We start from the raw sequence: 15,169 nt of genomic DNA on the forward strand, positions 1-15,169 counted from the left end.
CAGCTTTGCTGTGATTGGCTGGTGAACTCTCAGCAGCCAATCACAGCGATCGCCTATGCAGGGGGGTGGATCAGCCCCTCATGGTAACGTGCCAGGATGGTCTGCTGTTAGAAACAGCAGCCATCCTCACTCAGTCACCGCGCGATGCAGCGCGGTGACATGAAATAGCAGCGCCGTACTAGTGCTGTGGTTTGCGCATGTCAGGAAGGGGTTTATACAAAAAGAAATAAGCCTGGGTCTGAGCAAATTAAACATTGACAAATCCCCCGGCCCAGATGGCATTCATCCACGGTTTGAGCTCAGTAATTGTCAGACAGCTGAATCTCATATTTTTAGACTCTCTTTAATAGGGGTGGTGTGTTATGATCTGGTGATTAAGGGGCGACATGCGTCTAGCTCTGAGCAGGTGGCAACTATACTGACCGCAGTCCCTAAGCTCAACACAACACTAGAAGTAGCCGAGGAATGCTCCTAACTCTGCCTAGGCATCTCGTCACAGCCTAAGAGCTAACTACCCCTAAAGATAGAAGCAGGAAAACTATCTTGCCTCAGAGAAAATCCCCAAAGGATAGATTAGCCCCCCACAAATAATGACTGTGAGAGGAGAAGGAAATGACATAAGTAGTATGAAACAAGATTTAGCACAGGAGGCCACTTCTAGCTAGATAGAAAATAGTACAGGACAGAACGCTGTGCGGTCAGTAATAAAAACTAGAAAAAGTCCACCGCAGAGAAATGCAAAAATCTCCACACCTGACTAAAGGTGTGGAGGGCAAACTCTGCTGCCAAAAGCTTCCAGCTTAGCTGAATAGTTCCATACTGAAAAGCTGGACAAATGAACAAAAACAAAGAAAGTGCTGAACAACAAGTCCACAACAAGAGAACCGCAAAAGGACAAGCAAGTACTTAGCTTAGATGAACTGGTCAGAGTGTCAGGAAAGTCCTAAGAGCAATGACTCCAGGCAGGAACAATTGACAACTGGCATTGAATGAGGGATAAGGCCAGACTAATATAGCCGAGCCAGAAAGACGATCAGTGAAAACAGCTGCTGAAGCTAAATCCAAGAAGCAGCCATACCACTCAAAACCACAGGAGCGAGCCAAAGAGCAGAACTCACAAAAATGCTACTTACAACCACCGGAGGGAGCCCAAGAGCAGAATTCACAACAGTGGTGCCACAGAATTGGAGGATGGCTGATGTGGTACTGATATTTAAGAAAGGTAAGAAAGTGGCAACTACTGTTTGGTAAGATTGACATTGACAGTGTGCAAAGTTTTTAAGGGCATCATAAAAGATGACCTGCAGAGATATATTGCAAAGAATCTACTATATAATTGTCTAAGGGTCACTTCCGTCTGTCTATCCTTCTGTCACGGTTATTCATTCGCTGATTGGTCTCGCCAGCTGCCTGTCATGGCTGCCGTGACCAATCAGCGACGGGCACAGTCCAGAAGAAAATGGCCGCTCCTTACTCCCCACAGTCAGTGTCCCCGGCGCTCCGCTCCATACTCCCCGCAGTCAGTGTCCCCGGTGCTCCGCTCCATACTCCCCGCTCCCCACAGTCAGTGTCCCCGGCGCTCCGCTCCATACTCCCCGCAGTGTCCCCGGCGCTCCGGTCCATACTCCCTGCAGTGTAGTGTCCCCGGCGTTCCACTCCATGCTTCCCACAGTCACTGTCCCCAGCACCCGCTCCATACTCCCCTCCGGTCACCGCTAACACAGGGTTAATGCCGGCGGTAACGGACCACGTTATGCCGCGGGTAACGCACTCTGTTACCGCCACTATTAACCCTGTGTGTCCCCAACCTTTTACTATTGATGCTGCCTATGCGGTATCAATAGTAAAAAAAAGTCATGGAAAAATAGTAAAAAACAAAAAACCTGCTATATTCACCCTCCGTTGTCCGGTGAGCTGCTCGCGCCTGCCGCCATCTTCCTTTCCCAGCGATGCATTGCTAAATTACCCAGAAGACCTAGTCATCTAGGTAATTTCACAATGCTTCCTGGGAACGGAAGATGGCGGCAGCCGCGCGCCCATCGACACAGCGCCGTTTGATCCCAGGAGGCGGAGAGATGGGACGCTGAGGAGCAGCGACAAGAATGGTGAGTATGTTAAACTACAAAGGGCCCTCAGATCATTAGGTGAGTATGTTTATGTTTTATTTTTTAACCTGTGACATACGTGGCTGGGCAATATACTACGTGGCTGGGCAATATACTACGTGGCTCTGTGCTGTATACTACGTCGCTGTGCAATATACTACGTGGCTCTGTGCTGTATACTATGTAACTGGGCAATATACGACGTCACGTCACTGAGCAATATACTACGTCACTGGGCAATATACTACGTGGCTCTGTGCTGTATACTACGTCGCTGTGCAATAAACTACATGGCTCTGTGCTGTATACTACGTCACTGGGCAATATACTACGTCACTGGGCAATATACTACTTTGCTCTGTGCTGTACACGTGGCTATAGTGTACTGCTTCATATGGTCGGTGACCGGCTTGTGGATCTGCGGCAGCCGAAATCTTCACATGCCTACTTTCAGCTTCACCAGGTGCGCGATTTTCTTGGTGATCCATCCATTCTTTTTGTGAGATAAGACCCTATTTGCACTTTGTGTCTCCCTTTTCCCTTTACATATTAGCTTTTAAAAAAGGGCTGGATAATTAGTTACATTAGTGACAAAATGTGCAATTTGAGGAGAAAGGTTGAACTTGATGGACCTAGGTCTTTTTTCAACCTATGTTGCTATGTAACTAAATACTGAAAGAAAATACTGACCAAGTGCTGATAGTCTGACCGTAGCCTTAGATGAATCATACTCCCACAAGCCCATTCATTAAGACTAATGCCTATCATTATAGAGTTCTAAGTAGTATTTTTCTGTCTAAGATATTGAAAGGTTGCAAAGTACAGTATGTGTTTAGATTTCTTTTATTTCGTTTTTATGATAGCTATCTTTTGTGGGGGGGGGGGGAAATTGATATACTTTTACCTGAAGTTAGCAATATAAAAGTTTATTGCTTTAATTTCTTTATTATGTTTTTCAAATGAATTACTGAAGTACAATACGTTAATGCAAATATGTGTAATCTAATGTTAACAATGGTAAAACTCTATCACTTCCATTACATTGATATGGCCACATCATAGTGACCCTGGTAGAAGAAGTGATCTCCACATCCTAACTTTGATTATAAAGAAGTATAAAATAGCCCCCCGCATCAGAAAATCATCAGCTACATGAAAATTCAAAGCTGGAAAATTGCTAAATTTTTGCCAAATTGTTTGTTTTCTTCACAAAGAAATTTTACCACTATCATAAAGTAAAATATGTTATGAGTAAACAATCTCAGAATCATCAGGATCCGTTGAAGCGTTCCAGAGTTATAACCTCAAAAAGGAACAGTGGTCAGAATTGTAAAAATTGGCCTGGTCATTAACGTGCAAACCACCCTCGGGGGTAAAAGGGGTACAAAAAAATTTGCCAAAAAATGGAGCCACAATGAAAAGATAAGTTGCATGAGCAATTGGGAAGCAATTATCTAAGGCTACATCCATAAACACATCATTGTAAGGGCTTATGCACATGGCCGTATTGTGATTATGTTTTCTCCAAAGATGTAAATGGGCTCTCATAAAGGTGCAATGGCCGTCTGATGTACCTTTGCATGCTATTCTAAGATATCCAGAAGTTTATTTTGGTTATATTCTGTCAAAATTCAGCTACCCTACCACAGTACCCGTAGGACCTATATGTAGATATCACAGGATCCACCATTCACAATCAGTGAGGTCACCTTCTTCCTTCCTTGTATAATGCGCTCTTCATTGTTCACAGATCATGCCTATAAACTCTCCTACGACCCTATAGAGGTCAGTAAGTCACATTAACACACCTGTATACTTGTGGCAGCCTGGTGACTCAGTGGTTAGCACTGTTGCATTGCAGTCCTGGGTTCAAATCCCACCAAGGACAACATCTGCAACATCTGCTTTCCCCGTGTTTGCTTGGGTTTCCTCCAGGTTCTTTGGTTCCCTCCCACATTCTAAAGACATTCTGATTCAGAGCCCCAATGGAGACAGTGTTGATAATGTCTGTAAAGCGCTGTGGAATATATAAAGGCAAAGCATAATAAATTTGAGACTGTTATAAAGCAAAATAGTTAAAGGGACACTGTCACCTGAATTTGGAGGGAACAATCTTCAGCCATGGAGGCGGGGTTTTTGGGTGTTTGATTCACCCTTTCCTTACCCGCTGGCTGCATGCTGGCTGCAATATTGGATTGAAGTTCATTCTCTGTCCTGCATAGTAGACGCCTGCGCCAGGGAGGATTGCCTTGTGCAGGCATCTACTACGGAGGACAGAGAATGAACTTCAATCAAATATTGCAGCCAGCATGCAGCCAGCGGGTAAGGAAAGGGTGAATCAAAAACCCCAAGACACCGCCTCCATGGCTGAAGATTGTTCCCTCCAAATTCAGGTGACAATGTCCTTTTAAGCACCACTAAAGTATTTATTTTATTGCAGCACTGGAGTGGGGCTGCTTATATAAGGCCCCTGCACGTAGTCTTATACTTATTATCCTCTGTCTTCTGGGGACATCAGCGCTGGTCCAGTTTATTTTCCAGCAGTTTATATCCTTGTCGATTGTTCCAGTGTTGGCTGGCTCGATCTGGAAGTCACAACTTAATGTAAATCTAAGAAAGCCTCTTTCTGGGTCTCATAGACTTGTATTGAAAGCGTGTGATTGTTACCTCTGACTTCCGGTCAGTCAGAAGTTGCGGTCACTAGATCGCGGCAGCATCGCGAACAGCTCATGGCAGCGGGTGGTGGGGTGGTGAGTATAATACTAGAGGCCGGGACCTTATATTAGCAGCCCCACTCCAGAGCTGTAATTAAAAAAGAAATGCTCGAGAAGTGCTTTAACAGCAGCTCAGGCAAGATGGCAGACTCCATAACAATATGCAGAAAATAAAATAACAGATCTTGACTTTTTTTTTTATTACTAGACTAGAAGTGAAAATCTTCCTCATTTACTTGTTAATTAATTGGGAATTGTTGGCCTAATATGACTATAGTATGGGGATTGGAATGTCTCTTCCCCAATTTACTATTTAAAATTCTCCAATATCATGTCGGATTAAGTGCCTCATATTAAAATAATATTAATTAATGATTGTATTAAACCATATGAATGCGAGTAACATTATATGACTAAAATGTCTACCTTTGATTTTATAGGTCCCAGGCTACAACTTCTGTTGTGGATATCAAATCTTAAGGAAATGGCAGAAGGCACAAACCAGTTACCCTATTTTTTTGGGAACATAACGCGTGAAGAAGCTGAGAACTATCTTAAACAAGGAGGATTCAGTGATGGCCTATATTTGTTGCGACAGAGCAGTAGTTACCTTGGTGGCTATGCCCTATCTGTATCTCATGGTCGAAAATATTACCACTATACTATTGAAAGAGAGCTGAGTGGAACATATGCTATAGCTGGAGGAATATCTCATAGCTCCCCGGCTGAACTCTGTAATTATCATATTCATGAAAGCAGTGGACTTATCTGTTTGTTGAAAAAGCCTTGCACTCGTCCTTCTGGTGTTCAACCTAAAATTGGGCCTTTTGAAGACCTCAAGGAAAATCTTATCAGAGAGTACGTACAGCAAACATGGAACTTACAGGTAAGTCATCTTTCATAGTACCCAAGCATATCTTTTTATAGTGTAACAGCTTGAATTGAACTTTGGACACTCAAATTCTCACTGATGCATGTAGCGTGCTGAAAAGCATGAAACAATAGATGAAGGTGACCAGGTATTTTTGTAGTACTTGACATATTGTGAATGTCTGGGAGCATATGTGTCACTAGAGAAGGAGATGGCATTAAGTTGTATTATGGGAGTGTGATGATATGGGCAATGTTCTGCTAAAAATCATGGGATTCATGGCATTTACATAGATGAAATATACCTTCTACCTAAATAAGTATTTACCTTCATGGCATTAGTATTCCCAAAAGGCAGTGACCTCTTCAGTTAGGATAATATGCCCTACCATAATGCAAAACATATTTAGGAATGGTTAAAATAAAATAGTGTTTGAGGTGTCATCATCTGTGTGATGTGCTGGAAAAGCATGCCAGATCCATGGAGGCGCCACCACACAATTTACAGGACTTCAAGGATCTCCTACTAATGTCGTGGTGTTAATTATCTTAGTGGTCTTGTGGGATGAATGTATGAATATTAGAGATGAATTTATCAATTAGCAGGACTCCAGTCCAGCATCTAGGTCGGTGTCACCTTGTAGAAAGACAAAAGACCCGCAAATCTCTTATGTCACATCAGCCTTAGCTAATAAAAAGTCATGCTGAGGATGCCGGAAAATGAGAGATTCCTGGACCTCTTGACTAGCTGCCAAGTGCTACTGATTTGGGCATTAGACCAAAGTCCGATGAATATATTCACTTATCCCTATTCAATATGTTAGAGGTGTTTTGGTGGCATGATGAGCTTACACAATATAATAATAATAATTTTATTTATATAGCGCCAACATATTCCGCAGCTCTTTACAAATTAAAGAGGGGACTTGTACAGACAATAGACATTACAGCATAACAGAAATCACAGTTCAAAATAGATACCAAGAGGAATGAGGGCCCTGCTCGCAAGCTTAAACTATGAGGAAAAGGGGAGACACGAGAGGTGGGTAGTAACAATTGCTTTAGTTATTCAGACCAGCCATAGTGTAAGGCTCAGGTGTTCATGTAAGGCCTGTCCCACACGTCCAGATAATTCCGGTACCGGAAAAGTCGGTACCGGAATTATCTGTGTCCGTGTGCTCACGTGGCACATCAGTGTGGCACACGTGCGGCATCCGTGTGCCGCCCGTGTGCCGCCTGAGGACCACATGGACCGTGCAGGAGAGACAGTGCTACACTAAGCGCTGTCCCCTCTGCGTGGTGCTGAAGCCGGCATTCATCTCTTCTCCCCCGCAGGAGAGAAGAGATGAAAGATCAAGTTTTTGTTATTTTTTGTTAAAAATAAAGTTTGCTGGTGAGCTCCCGCCTCCCATTCCCCGTGCGCTGCCCAGCCCCTTGCATAGAAATGCTCACCTAGCTCCCGCGATGTCTCTTCTCTCCTCTCAGTGCTGGCAGCTTCTCCTGTATGAGCGGTCACGTGGTGCCGCTTATTACAGTGATGAATATGCGGCTCCACCCCTATGGGAGGTGGATCTGCATATTCATCACTGTAATGTGCGGCACCACGTGACCGCTCATACAGGAAGAGCTGCGACGCTGAGAGGATGGAAGCGCCAAGGGAGCTGGGTAAGTATTTTAATGCCAGTGGGCGGGCGCACAGGGAGTGGGAGGGGGGAGATTACCGGGAACTTTATTAAAAAAAAAAAAAAGATTTTTCATTCCTTCTCTCCAACGAACGCTGCTGGAGAGAAGAAATGAATGGGACTTCAGCACCACAAGCTGGGGGGACAGCGCTTACAGTAGCGCTGTCTCCTGCACGGCACACGGACTGCACACGGACAGCATCCATGTGCGGTACGTGGATGCCATGGACCCATTGACTTTAATGGGTCCATGTGATTCGTGCGTTCCCACAAACACTGACATGTCTCCGTGTTTTCCAAACAGACACACGGTCCGTGAAAACACGCTGACATGTGCAGAGACACATTGATTTTAATGTGTCTACGTGTGTCAGTGTCTCTGGTACGTGAGGAAACTGTCACCTCACGTACCGGAGCCACTGACGTGTGAAACCGGCCTAAAGCTGCATGAACCAGTTAACTGCCTAAGTATGTAGCAGTACAGACACAGAGGGCTAATAACTGCATAAAGTGTATGAGAACATGATGCGAGGAACCTGATTATGTTTTTGTTTTTTTTGTTTTTTTGAATGGGCCACACAGGGATAGTTAGGTTAATGCGTTGAGGTGGTAGGCCAATCTGAACAAATGAGTTTTTAGGGCACGCTTAAAACTGTGGGGATTGGGGATTAATGGTATTAACCTAGGTAATGCATTCCAAAGAATCGGCGCAGCACGTGTAAAGTCTTGGAGATGGGAATCGGAGGTTCTGATTATTGAGGATGCTAACGTGAGGTCATTAGCGGAGCGGAGGGCACGGGTAGGGTGGTAGACTGAGAGGAGATGTAGGGTGGTGCTTTGCCACGGAGTGCTTTGTGGATGAGGGTAGTAGTTTTGTACTGGATTCTTGAGTGGATGGGTAACCAGTGTAATGACTGGCACAAGGTAGAGGCATCGGTGTAACGGTTGGTGAGTAATATGATCCTGGCTGCAGCATTCAGGACAGATTGGAGCGGGGAGAGTTTTGTAAGAGGGAGGCCAATTTAGACATAATAGGTTTTAATGTTATGGCTGATTGGGGAATCAACAGTGGAGTATTTTACTCTTTCTGTTTTCAAGCCACATACTAATACATACATAGTAGTACATACATAATATGTTTCTATCAGCTGAAATTAATTAACATTAGTATCTTCCACGTTTGGGCACACTTTTTATAGCTTTACTTGTGCAAAGTAAAAATTATGACTTACTAGTGAATTATTTTCGCATTGTTAAAGCATAGCATTGTTTTAACATTATGTCAACAGGACCATCAGGAGTGTAACTAGGCTTTCTCTATGGGGAAAGATTAAAGATTCAAGTTATTGTACATGTCTTACATCTAAATACCCTGGCAAAGATACAGTGGCTTTTTGGCTTCATTTGTCACCAAGTATTTCAGCCCATGTGCAAATATTAGGAGACAAAAAGTGGCAAATTGCACAAAGATGAATAAAAAAGCTTATTTTATTGGTTCTTCATTTAAAATGCAAAAAATGATCAGATGAATGCAGCCTCAAGTCCCCTAAGAGGATTATTAAATCCAGTAAAAAGTGAAAACAAAAAAAAAATTGAAAATATGGAAGAAAAATAAAAACCCACAAAATTTTAAATCGCTCTTTTGCCCCATTAAAGATAGAACAATAGAACAATTCAAAATGCACATATTGCTATTGTTGCATTCGTAAAAATCAGATCTATCAAAGTATCAAATAAAAATAATCTGAATGGTAAACAGCACAACGAAAAAAAATTTAAATGCCAGAATTACAATTTTTGGCCATTGCAACAGTGACATAAAATGCAGTGAGTGGCGATGAAAACATCATATCTAATCCCAAATGATGTCAGTAAAAACATCAGCTCACGGTGCAAAAAATAAGCTCTGAATCAGCTCAATATCCCAAAAAATGAAAATGTTGTGAGTCTCAGAAAATGGCCTCAAAAGAAAAAAAAAATCCTTAGAAATTTAAATATTTGTTTTCCAACACAAATGAAAACAAAACTATACATGCTTGGTATCTATGCACTCATACTGCTGCTATATAGAGTTGAACAGCAGGTTTACAAAGTGTCCACCTATCCATTATTAATATAGTTTTTTAATTATTTTGTAATTTACAGGGGGAAGCTCTGGAACAAGCAATTATCAGCCAAAAACCTCAGTTAGAAAAGTTGATTGCAACTACTGCTCATGAGCGAATGCCTTGGTTCCATGGCAGTATTTCAAGAGAGGAATCTGAGCAACTATTACTGAGTGGCATAAAGGCTAATGGAACTTTTCTGTAAGTAAACTTTACATAGAATAATCTGGTAATCTGGCACACTGCAATTAATTCATATTAAAAAGCAATCACATGGCTTTACATGTGACATTAACATGGATAATGTTAAAGTTAAAATATTTATTTAACATGCACAGTGTTACAATTATTTGTCTTTTTTAATTTTCTTTAGCCCTGAGAGTTGAAATAAACTTTTCAGAAGTAGTTGTTGTGTATGTACATGAGGAATAATGCTACCTCTGGCCATTATATGTCTTATGTCCTGCCTTCTCTATCAATTTTCCCCCCTTCATGCTCTCTCTCCTAATTTGCACTTGACTCTGAGCTCGTGAGGAAGACTAGCTGTCATGATTTCTACTATACACTGAATAACACACAGATCCGTTCCTGCTCTTCATTTATTAGTTAGCGTATAGACAGAAGCAGCAGGAACATAGAGGAAATTTGTCCAGGAGAACTGAGCAGTGTAGATGTGAATCCAGCTTTGGGGAGATAAAGTGAAGTAAAACAGTTGTAGAGAAAGCTCAGCACAGTCTGACTGTGTCTGCCTCTGTCTGTTTTCTAACTCTGTTACTCACTTCTCCTCCCCTCCTCTAGCCATAGGATATGATAGGAGGTAAAAGGTTAAATCTCATTGTGCTGTCTGTCTGAGTTGAGACGTTTTTTAACAGTTAGTGATAAGTTAGGGAGGCAGTGGGGAGGAGAAGAGGATCGAAAGTGGAGAAAGATGCAGAATTATCTGATGGGATGTATTACAAAGTTTATTGTATGATTTGTTTGTACTTTTGACTTCTGCTTGTTTGTTGCCTGTTTGTTGAAAGTATAGTTCGAATTTAAGGATCAGCTTAGTTTGGGCATTGCAAGTAATGTGAGATCAAAAAATGGTCCAGTGTTTTTATGTTAAACACATTTTTAAATTATTGTTGATTTTTTCTTTTAATTTTGAATATCCCTAACTATATTGTAAAAAAATACTTACATTTTGCAGATTTCATAATGAAGGCTGATACATTCTGTTTTGGAGAAAACAGTGTTCAGTAGTTATCTTATCATCACAGACAGGATTATAATGAAAGCCAACACCTCTACATAGATAACAAAGGGTCCACCATTCACAACAGGTGATGTTCACTACTCACCTTCCTCGGGGCCTGTACAATATTCTCAGCACAGGATACAGGACATGCCGTGAAGACTCTCCCATAGTAGTCAGTGAGTCATCTAAGGACTACCGATTTCCATGGATCATGTTCTGCTGCTACTTTTTTTTGTATATGTTGCCATATGGAGAGATTTGTTGTGGTTTTTCAATGGCCCTTTTGGTACATATCATTTATGGATTATTATTTTTTTTTTGTGGACAGCAACTTCACCATTGTTCATATTCCACAGCACTTTACAATTCAGGAAGTACATATACAAACAATATAATAAATTACTGGTAAAATCCACCTGAAAAAAAATGTAATGCGCATATAGCCTTAAAACTGTGGATACTGGGAATTAACTAGTTTGTCTGAGGCCGTACATTACATAGAACTGGTCTGGCCCAATAAAAATCTTGTAGATGGTAGTGGAAAATTCAGATTATGGAGGACAGCTAATTACAAGAATAACTAAGTCAATAAGGCTAGACCAATTAAGTATATACTTTGTACTTTTTAGCATTCTTATACAATAGAAACATGCATTTGAAAAAAAAAAAGACGTGTGCGTCGCGGCTATCTGTCTGCCAAGCTTAAAAGTGTCCTCATCTTGGCATGTCAGGCTTGGCATGTCACTCTCCACATGGAGAAACGTTACCCCTTCGATCCCATATTAGAAATACACTTTCTCATTCAAGCCACTAAGAAAACACTATGGAATGGTTACACACCTGTACTGTACACCTCACCCATCTAGCACTATATATATCTAAATAAATAGAATATACTATGTATGTGTTTGAATATATACATATTTATATACATATACAGTATGTTTAGATATACAGTTAGGGCCAGAAATATTTGGACAGTGACACAATTTTCGCGAGTTGGGCTCTGCATGCCACCACATTGGATTTGAAATGAAACCTCTACAACAGAATTCAAGTGCAGATTGTAACGTTTAATTTGAAGGGTTGAACAAAAATATCTGATAGAAAATGTAGGAATTGTACACATTTCTTTACAAACACTCCACATTTTAGGAGGTCAAAAGTAATTGGACAAATAAACATAACCCAAACAAAATATTTTTATTTTCAATATTTTGTTGCAAATCCTTTGGAGGCAATCACTGCCTTAAGTCTGGAACCCATGGACATCACCAAACGCTGGGTTTCCTCCTTCTTAATGCTTTGCCAGGCCTTTACAGCCGCAGCCTTCAGGTCTTGCTTGTTTGTGGGTCTTTCCGTCTTAAGTCTGGATTTGAGCAAGTGAAATGCATGCTCAATTGGGTTTAGATCTGGAGATTGACTTGGCCATTGCAGAATGTTCCACTTTTTGGCACTCATGAACTCCTGGGTAGCTTTGGTTGTATGCTTGGGGTCATTGTCCATCTGTACTATGAAGCGCCGTCCAATCAACTTTGCAGCATTTGGCTGAATCTGGGCTGAAAGTATATCCCGGTACACTTCAGAATTCATCCGGCTACTCTTGTCTGCTCTTATGTCATCAATAAACACAAGTGACCCAGTGCCATTGAAAGCCATGCATGCCCATGCCATCACGTTGCCTCCACCATGTTTTACAGATGATGTGGTGTGCCTTGGATCATGTGCCGTTCCCTTTCTTCTCCAAACTTTTTTCTTCCCATCATTCTGGTACAGGTTGATCTTTGTCTCATCTGTCCATAGAATACTTTTCCAGAACTGAGCTGGCTTCTTGAGGTGTTTTTCTGCAAATTTAACTCTGGCCTGTCTATTTTTGGTATTGATGAATGGTTTGCATCTAGATGTGAACCCTTTGTATTTACTGTCATGGAGTCTTCTCTTTACTGTTGACTTAGAGACAGATACACCTACTTCACTGAGAGTGTTCTGGACTTCAGTTGATGTTGTGAACGGGTTCTTCTTCACCAAATTAAGTATGCGGCGATCATCCACCACTGTTGTCATCCGTGGACGCCCAGGCCTTTTTGAGTTCCCAAGCTCACCATTCAATTCCTTTTTTCTCAGAATGTACCCAACTGTTGATTTTGCTACTCCAAGCATGTCTGCTATCTCTCTGATGGATTTTTTCTTTTTTTTCAGCCTCAGGATGTTCTGCTTCACCTCAATTGAGAGTTCCTTTGACTGCATGTTGTCTGCTCACAGCAACAGCTTCCAAATGCAAAACCACACACCTGGAATCCACCCCTGACCTTTTAACTACTTCATTGATTACAGGTTAACGAGGGAGACGCCTTCAGAGTTAATTGCAGCCCTTAGAGTCCATTGTCCAATTACTTTTGGTCCCTTGAAAAAGAGGACGCTATGCATTACAGAGCTATGATTCCTAAACCCTTTCTCCGATTTGGATGTGGAAACTATCATATTGCAGCTGGGAGTGTGCACTTTCAGCCCATATTACATATATAATTGTATTTCTGAACATGTTTTTGTAAACAGCTAAAATAACAAAACTTGTGTCACTGTCCAAATATTTCTGGCCCTAACTGTATATGTATATTTATGAATATATGTATGTATATATATAATTGTCTAAGGGGTACTTCTGTCTGTCTGTCTCGGAAATCCCGTGTCGCTGATTGGTCTCGCCAGCTGCCTGTCCTGGCTGCCGCGACCAATCAGCGACGGGCACAGTTAGGCCGAGAATTAGTCGCTCCCTACTTCAGTCCAGTCAGTGCCCGACGCCCGCTCCATACTCCCTTGCTGTCAGAGTCCACTCCATATTCCCTTCCAGTCACTGCTCACACAGGGTTAATGCCAGCGGTAAGGACCGCGTTATGCCGCTGGTAACGCACTCCGTTACTGCCGCATTTAACCCTGTGTAACCAACTTTTTACTATTGATGCTGCCTATTAAAAATAATAAAAAAACAAAAAAACAGCTATTCTCACCTTCCGTAGTCCTTCGATGCGCTTGCGCCTGCCGCCAGCTTCCATTCCCAGAGATGCATTGCAAGATTACCCAGAAGACTTAGCGGTCTCGTGAGACTGCTAAGTCATCTGGGTAATTTCGCAATGCATCCTGGGAATGGAAGATGGCGGCAGTCGCGCGCGCATCGGCACAGATTCGCTGGATCCCAGCGGGTGAGTATATAACTATTTTTTATTTTAAATAGTTTTTTTTTACCAGGGATATGGTGCCCACACTGCTATATACAGTGGGGCAAAAAAGTATTTAGTCAGTCAGCAATAGTGCAAGTTCCACCACTTAAAAAGATGAGAGGCGTCTGTAATTTACATCATAGGTAGACCTCAACTATGGGAGACAAACTGAGAAAAAAAAATCCAGAAAATCACATTGTCTGTTTTTTTAACATTTTATTTGCATATTATGGTGGAAAATAAGTATTTGGTCAGAAACAAAATTTCATCTCAATACTTTGTAATATATCCTTTGTTGGCAATGACAGAGGTCAAACGTTTTCTGTAAGTCTTCACAAGGTTGCCACACACTGTTGTTGGTATGTTGGCCCATTCCTCCAGGCAGATCTCCTCTAGAGCAGTGATGTTTTTGGCTTTTCACTTGGCAACACGGACTTTCAACTCCCTCCAAAGGTTTTCTATAGGGTTGAGATCTGGAGACTGGCTAGGCCACTCCAGGACCTTGAAATGCTTCTTATGAAGCCACTCCTTCGTTGCCCTGGCGGGGTGCTTTGGATCATTGTCATGTTAAAAGACCCAGCCACGTTTCATCTTCAATGCCCTTGCTGATGGAAGGAGGATTGCACTCAAAATCTCACGATACATGGCCCCATTCATTCTTTCATGTACCCGGATCAGTCGTCCTGGCCCCTTTGTAGAGAAACAGCCCCAAAGCATGATGTTTCCACCACCATGCTTTACAGTAGGTATGGTGTTTGATGGATGCAACTCAGTATTCTTTTTCCTCCAAACACGACAAGTTGTGTTTCTACCAAACAGTTCCAGTTTGGTTTCATCAGACCATAGGACATTCTCCCAAAACTCCTCTGGATCATCCAAATGCTCTCTAGCAAACTTCAGACGGGCCCGGACATGTACTGGCTTAAGCAGTGGGACACGTCTGACACTGCAGGATCTGAGTCCATGGTGGCGTAGTGTGTTACTTATGGTAGGCCTTGTTACATTGGTCCCAGCTCTCTGCAGTTCATTCACTAGGTCCCCCCGTGTGGTTCTGGGATTTTTGCTCACCGTTCTTGTGATCATTCTGACCCCACGGGGTGGGATTTTGCGTGGAGCCCCAGATCGAGGGAGATTATCAGTGGTCTTGTATGTCTTCCATTTTCTAATTATTGCTCCCACTGTTGATTTCTTCACTCCAAGCTGGTTGGCTATTGCAGATTCAGTCTTCCCAGCCTGGT

At 42.2% G+C, this 15,169-nt stretch overlaps 1 protein-coding gene across 3 annotated transcripts in view; it reads left to right on the forward strand.

Annotated features, from left to right (window-relative positions):
• Nucleotides 1-15,169, forward strand: part of SYK (spleen associated tyrosine kinase) — a 255,942-nt gene that overhangs the window by 85,187 nt on the left and 155,586 nt on the right. For all 3 annotated transcript variants that reach the window (XM_069762302.1, XM_069762301.1, XM_069762305.1), the window contains exons 2-3: nt 5,260-5,705; nt 9,517-9,677. In XM_069762302.1, the coding sequence (XP_069618403.1) occupies nt 5,304-5,705; nt 9,517-9,677 (563 nt within the window). In that variant the 5' untranslated portion in view covers nt 5,260-5,303. The remainder of the gene's footprint in view (nt 1-5,259; nt 5,706-9,516; nt 9,678-15,169) is intronic.

The sequence above is a fragment of the Ranitomeya imitator genome, chromosome 1, assembly GCF_032444005.1.
Source record: "Ranitomeya imitator isolate aRanImi1 chromosome 1, aRanImi1.pri, whole genome shotgun sequence".
NCBI lineage: Eukaryota > Metazoa > Chordata > Amphibia > Anura > Dendrobatidae > Ranitomeya > Ranitomeya imitator.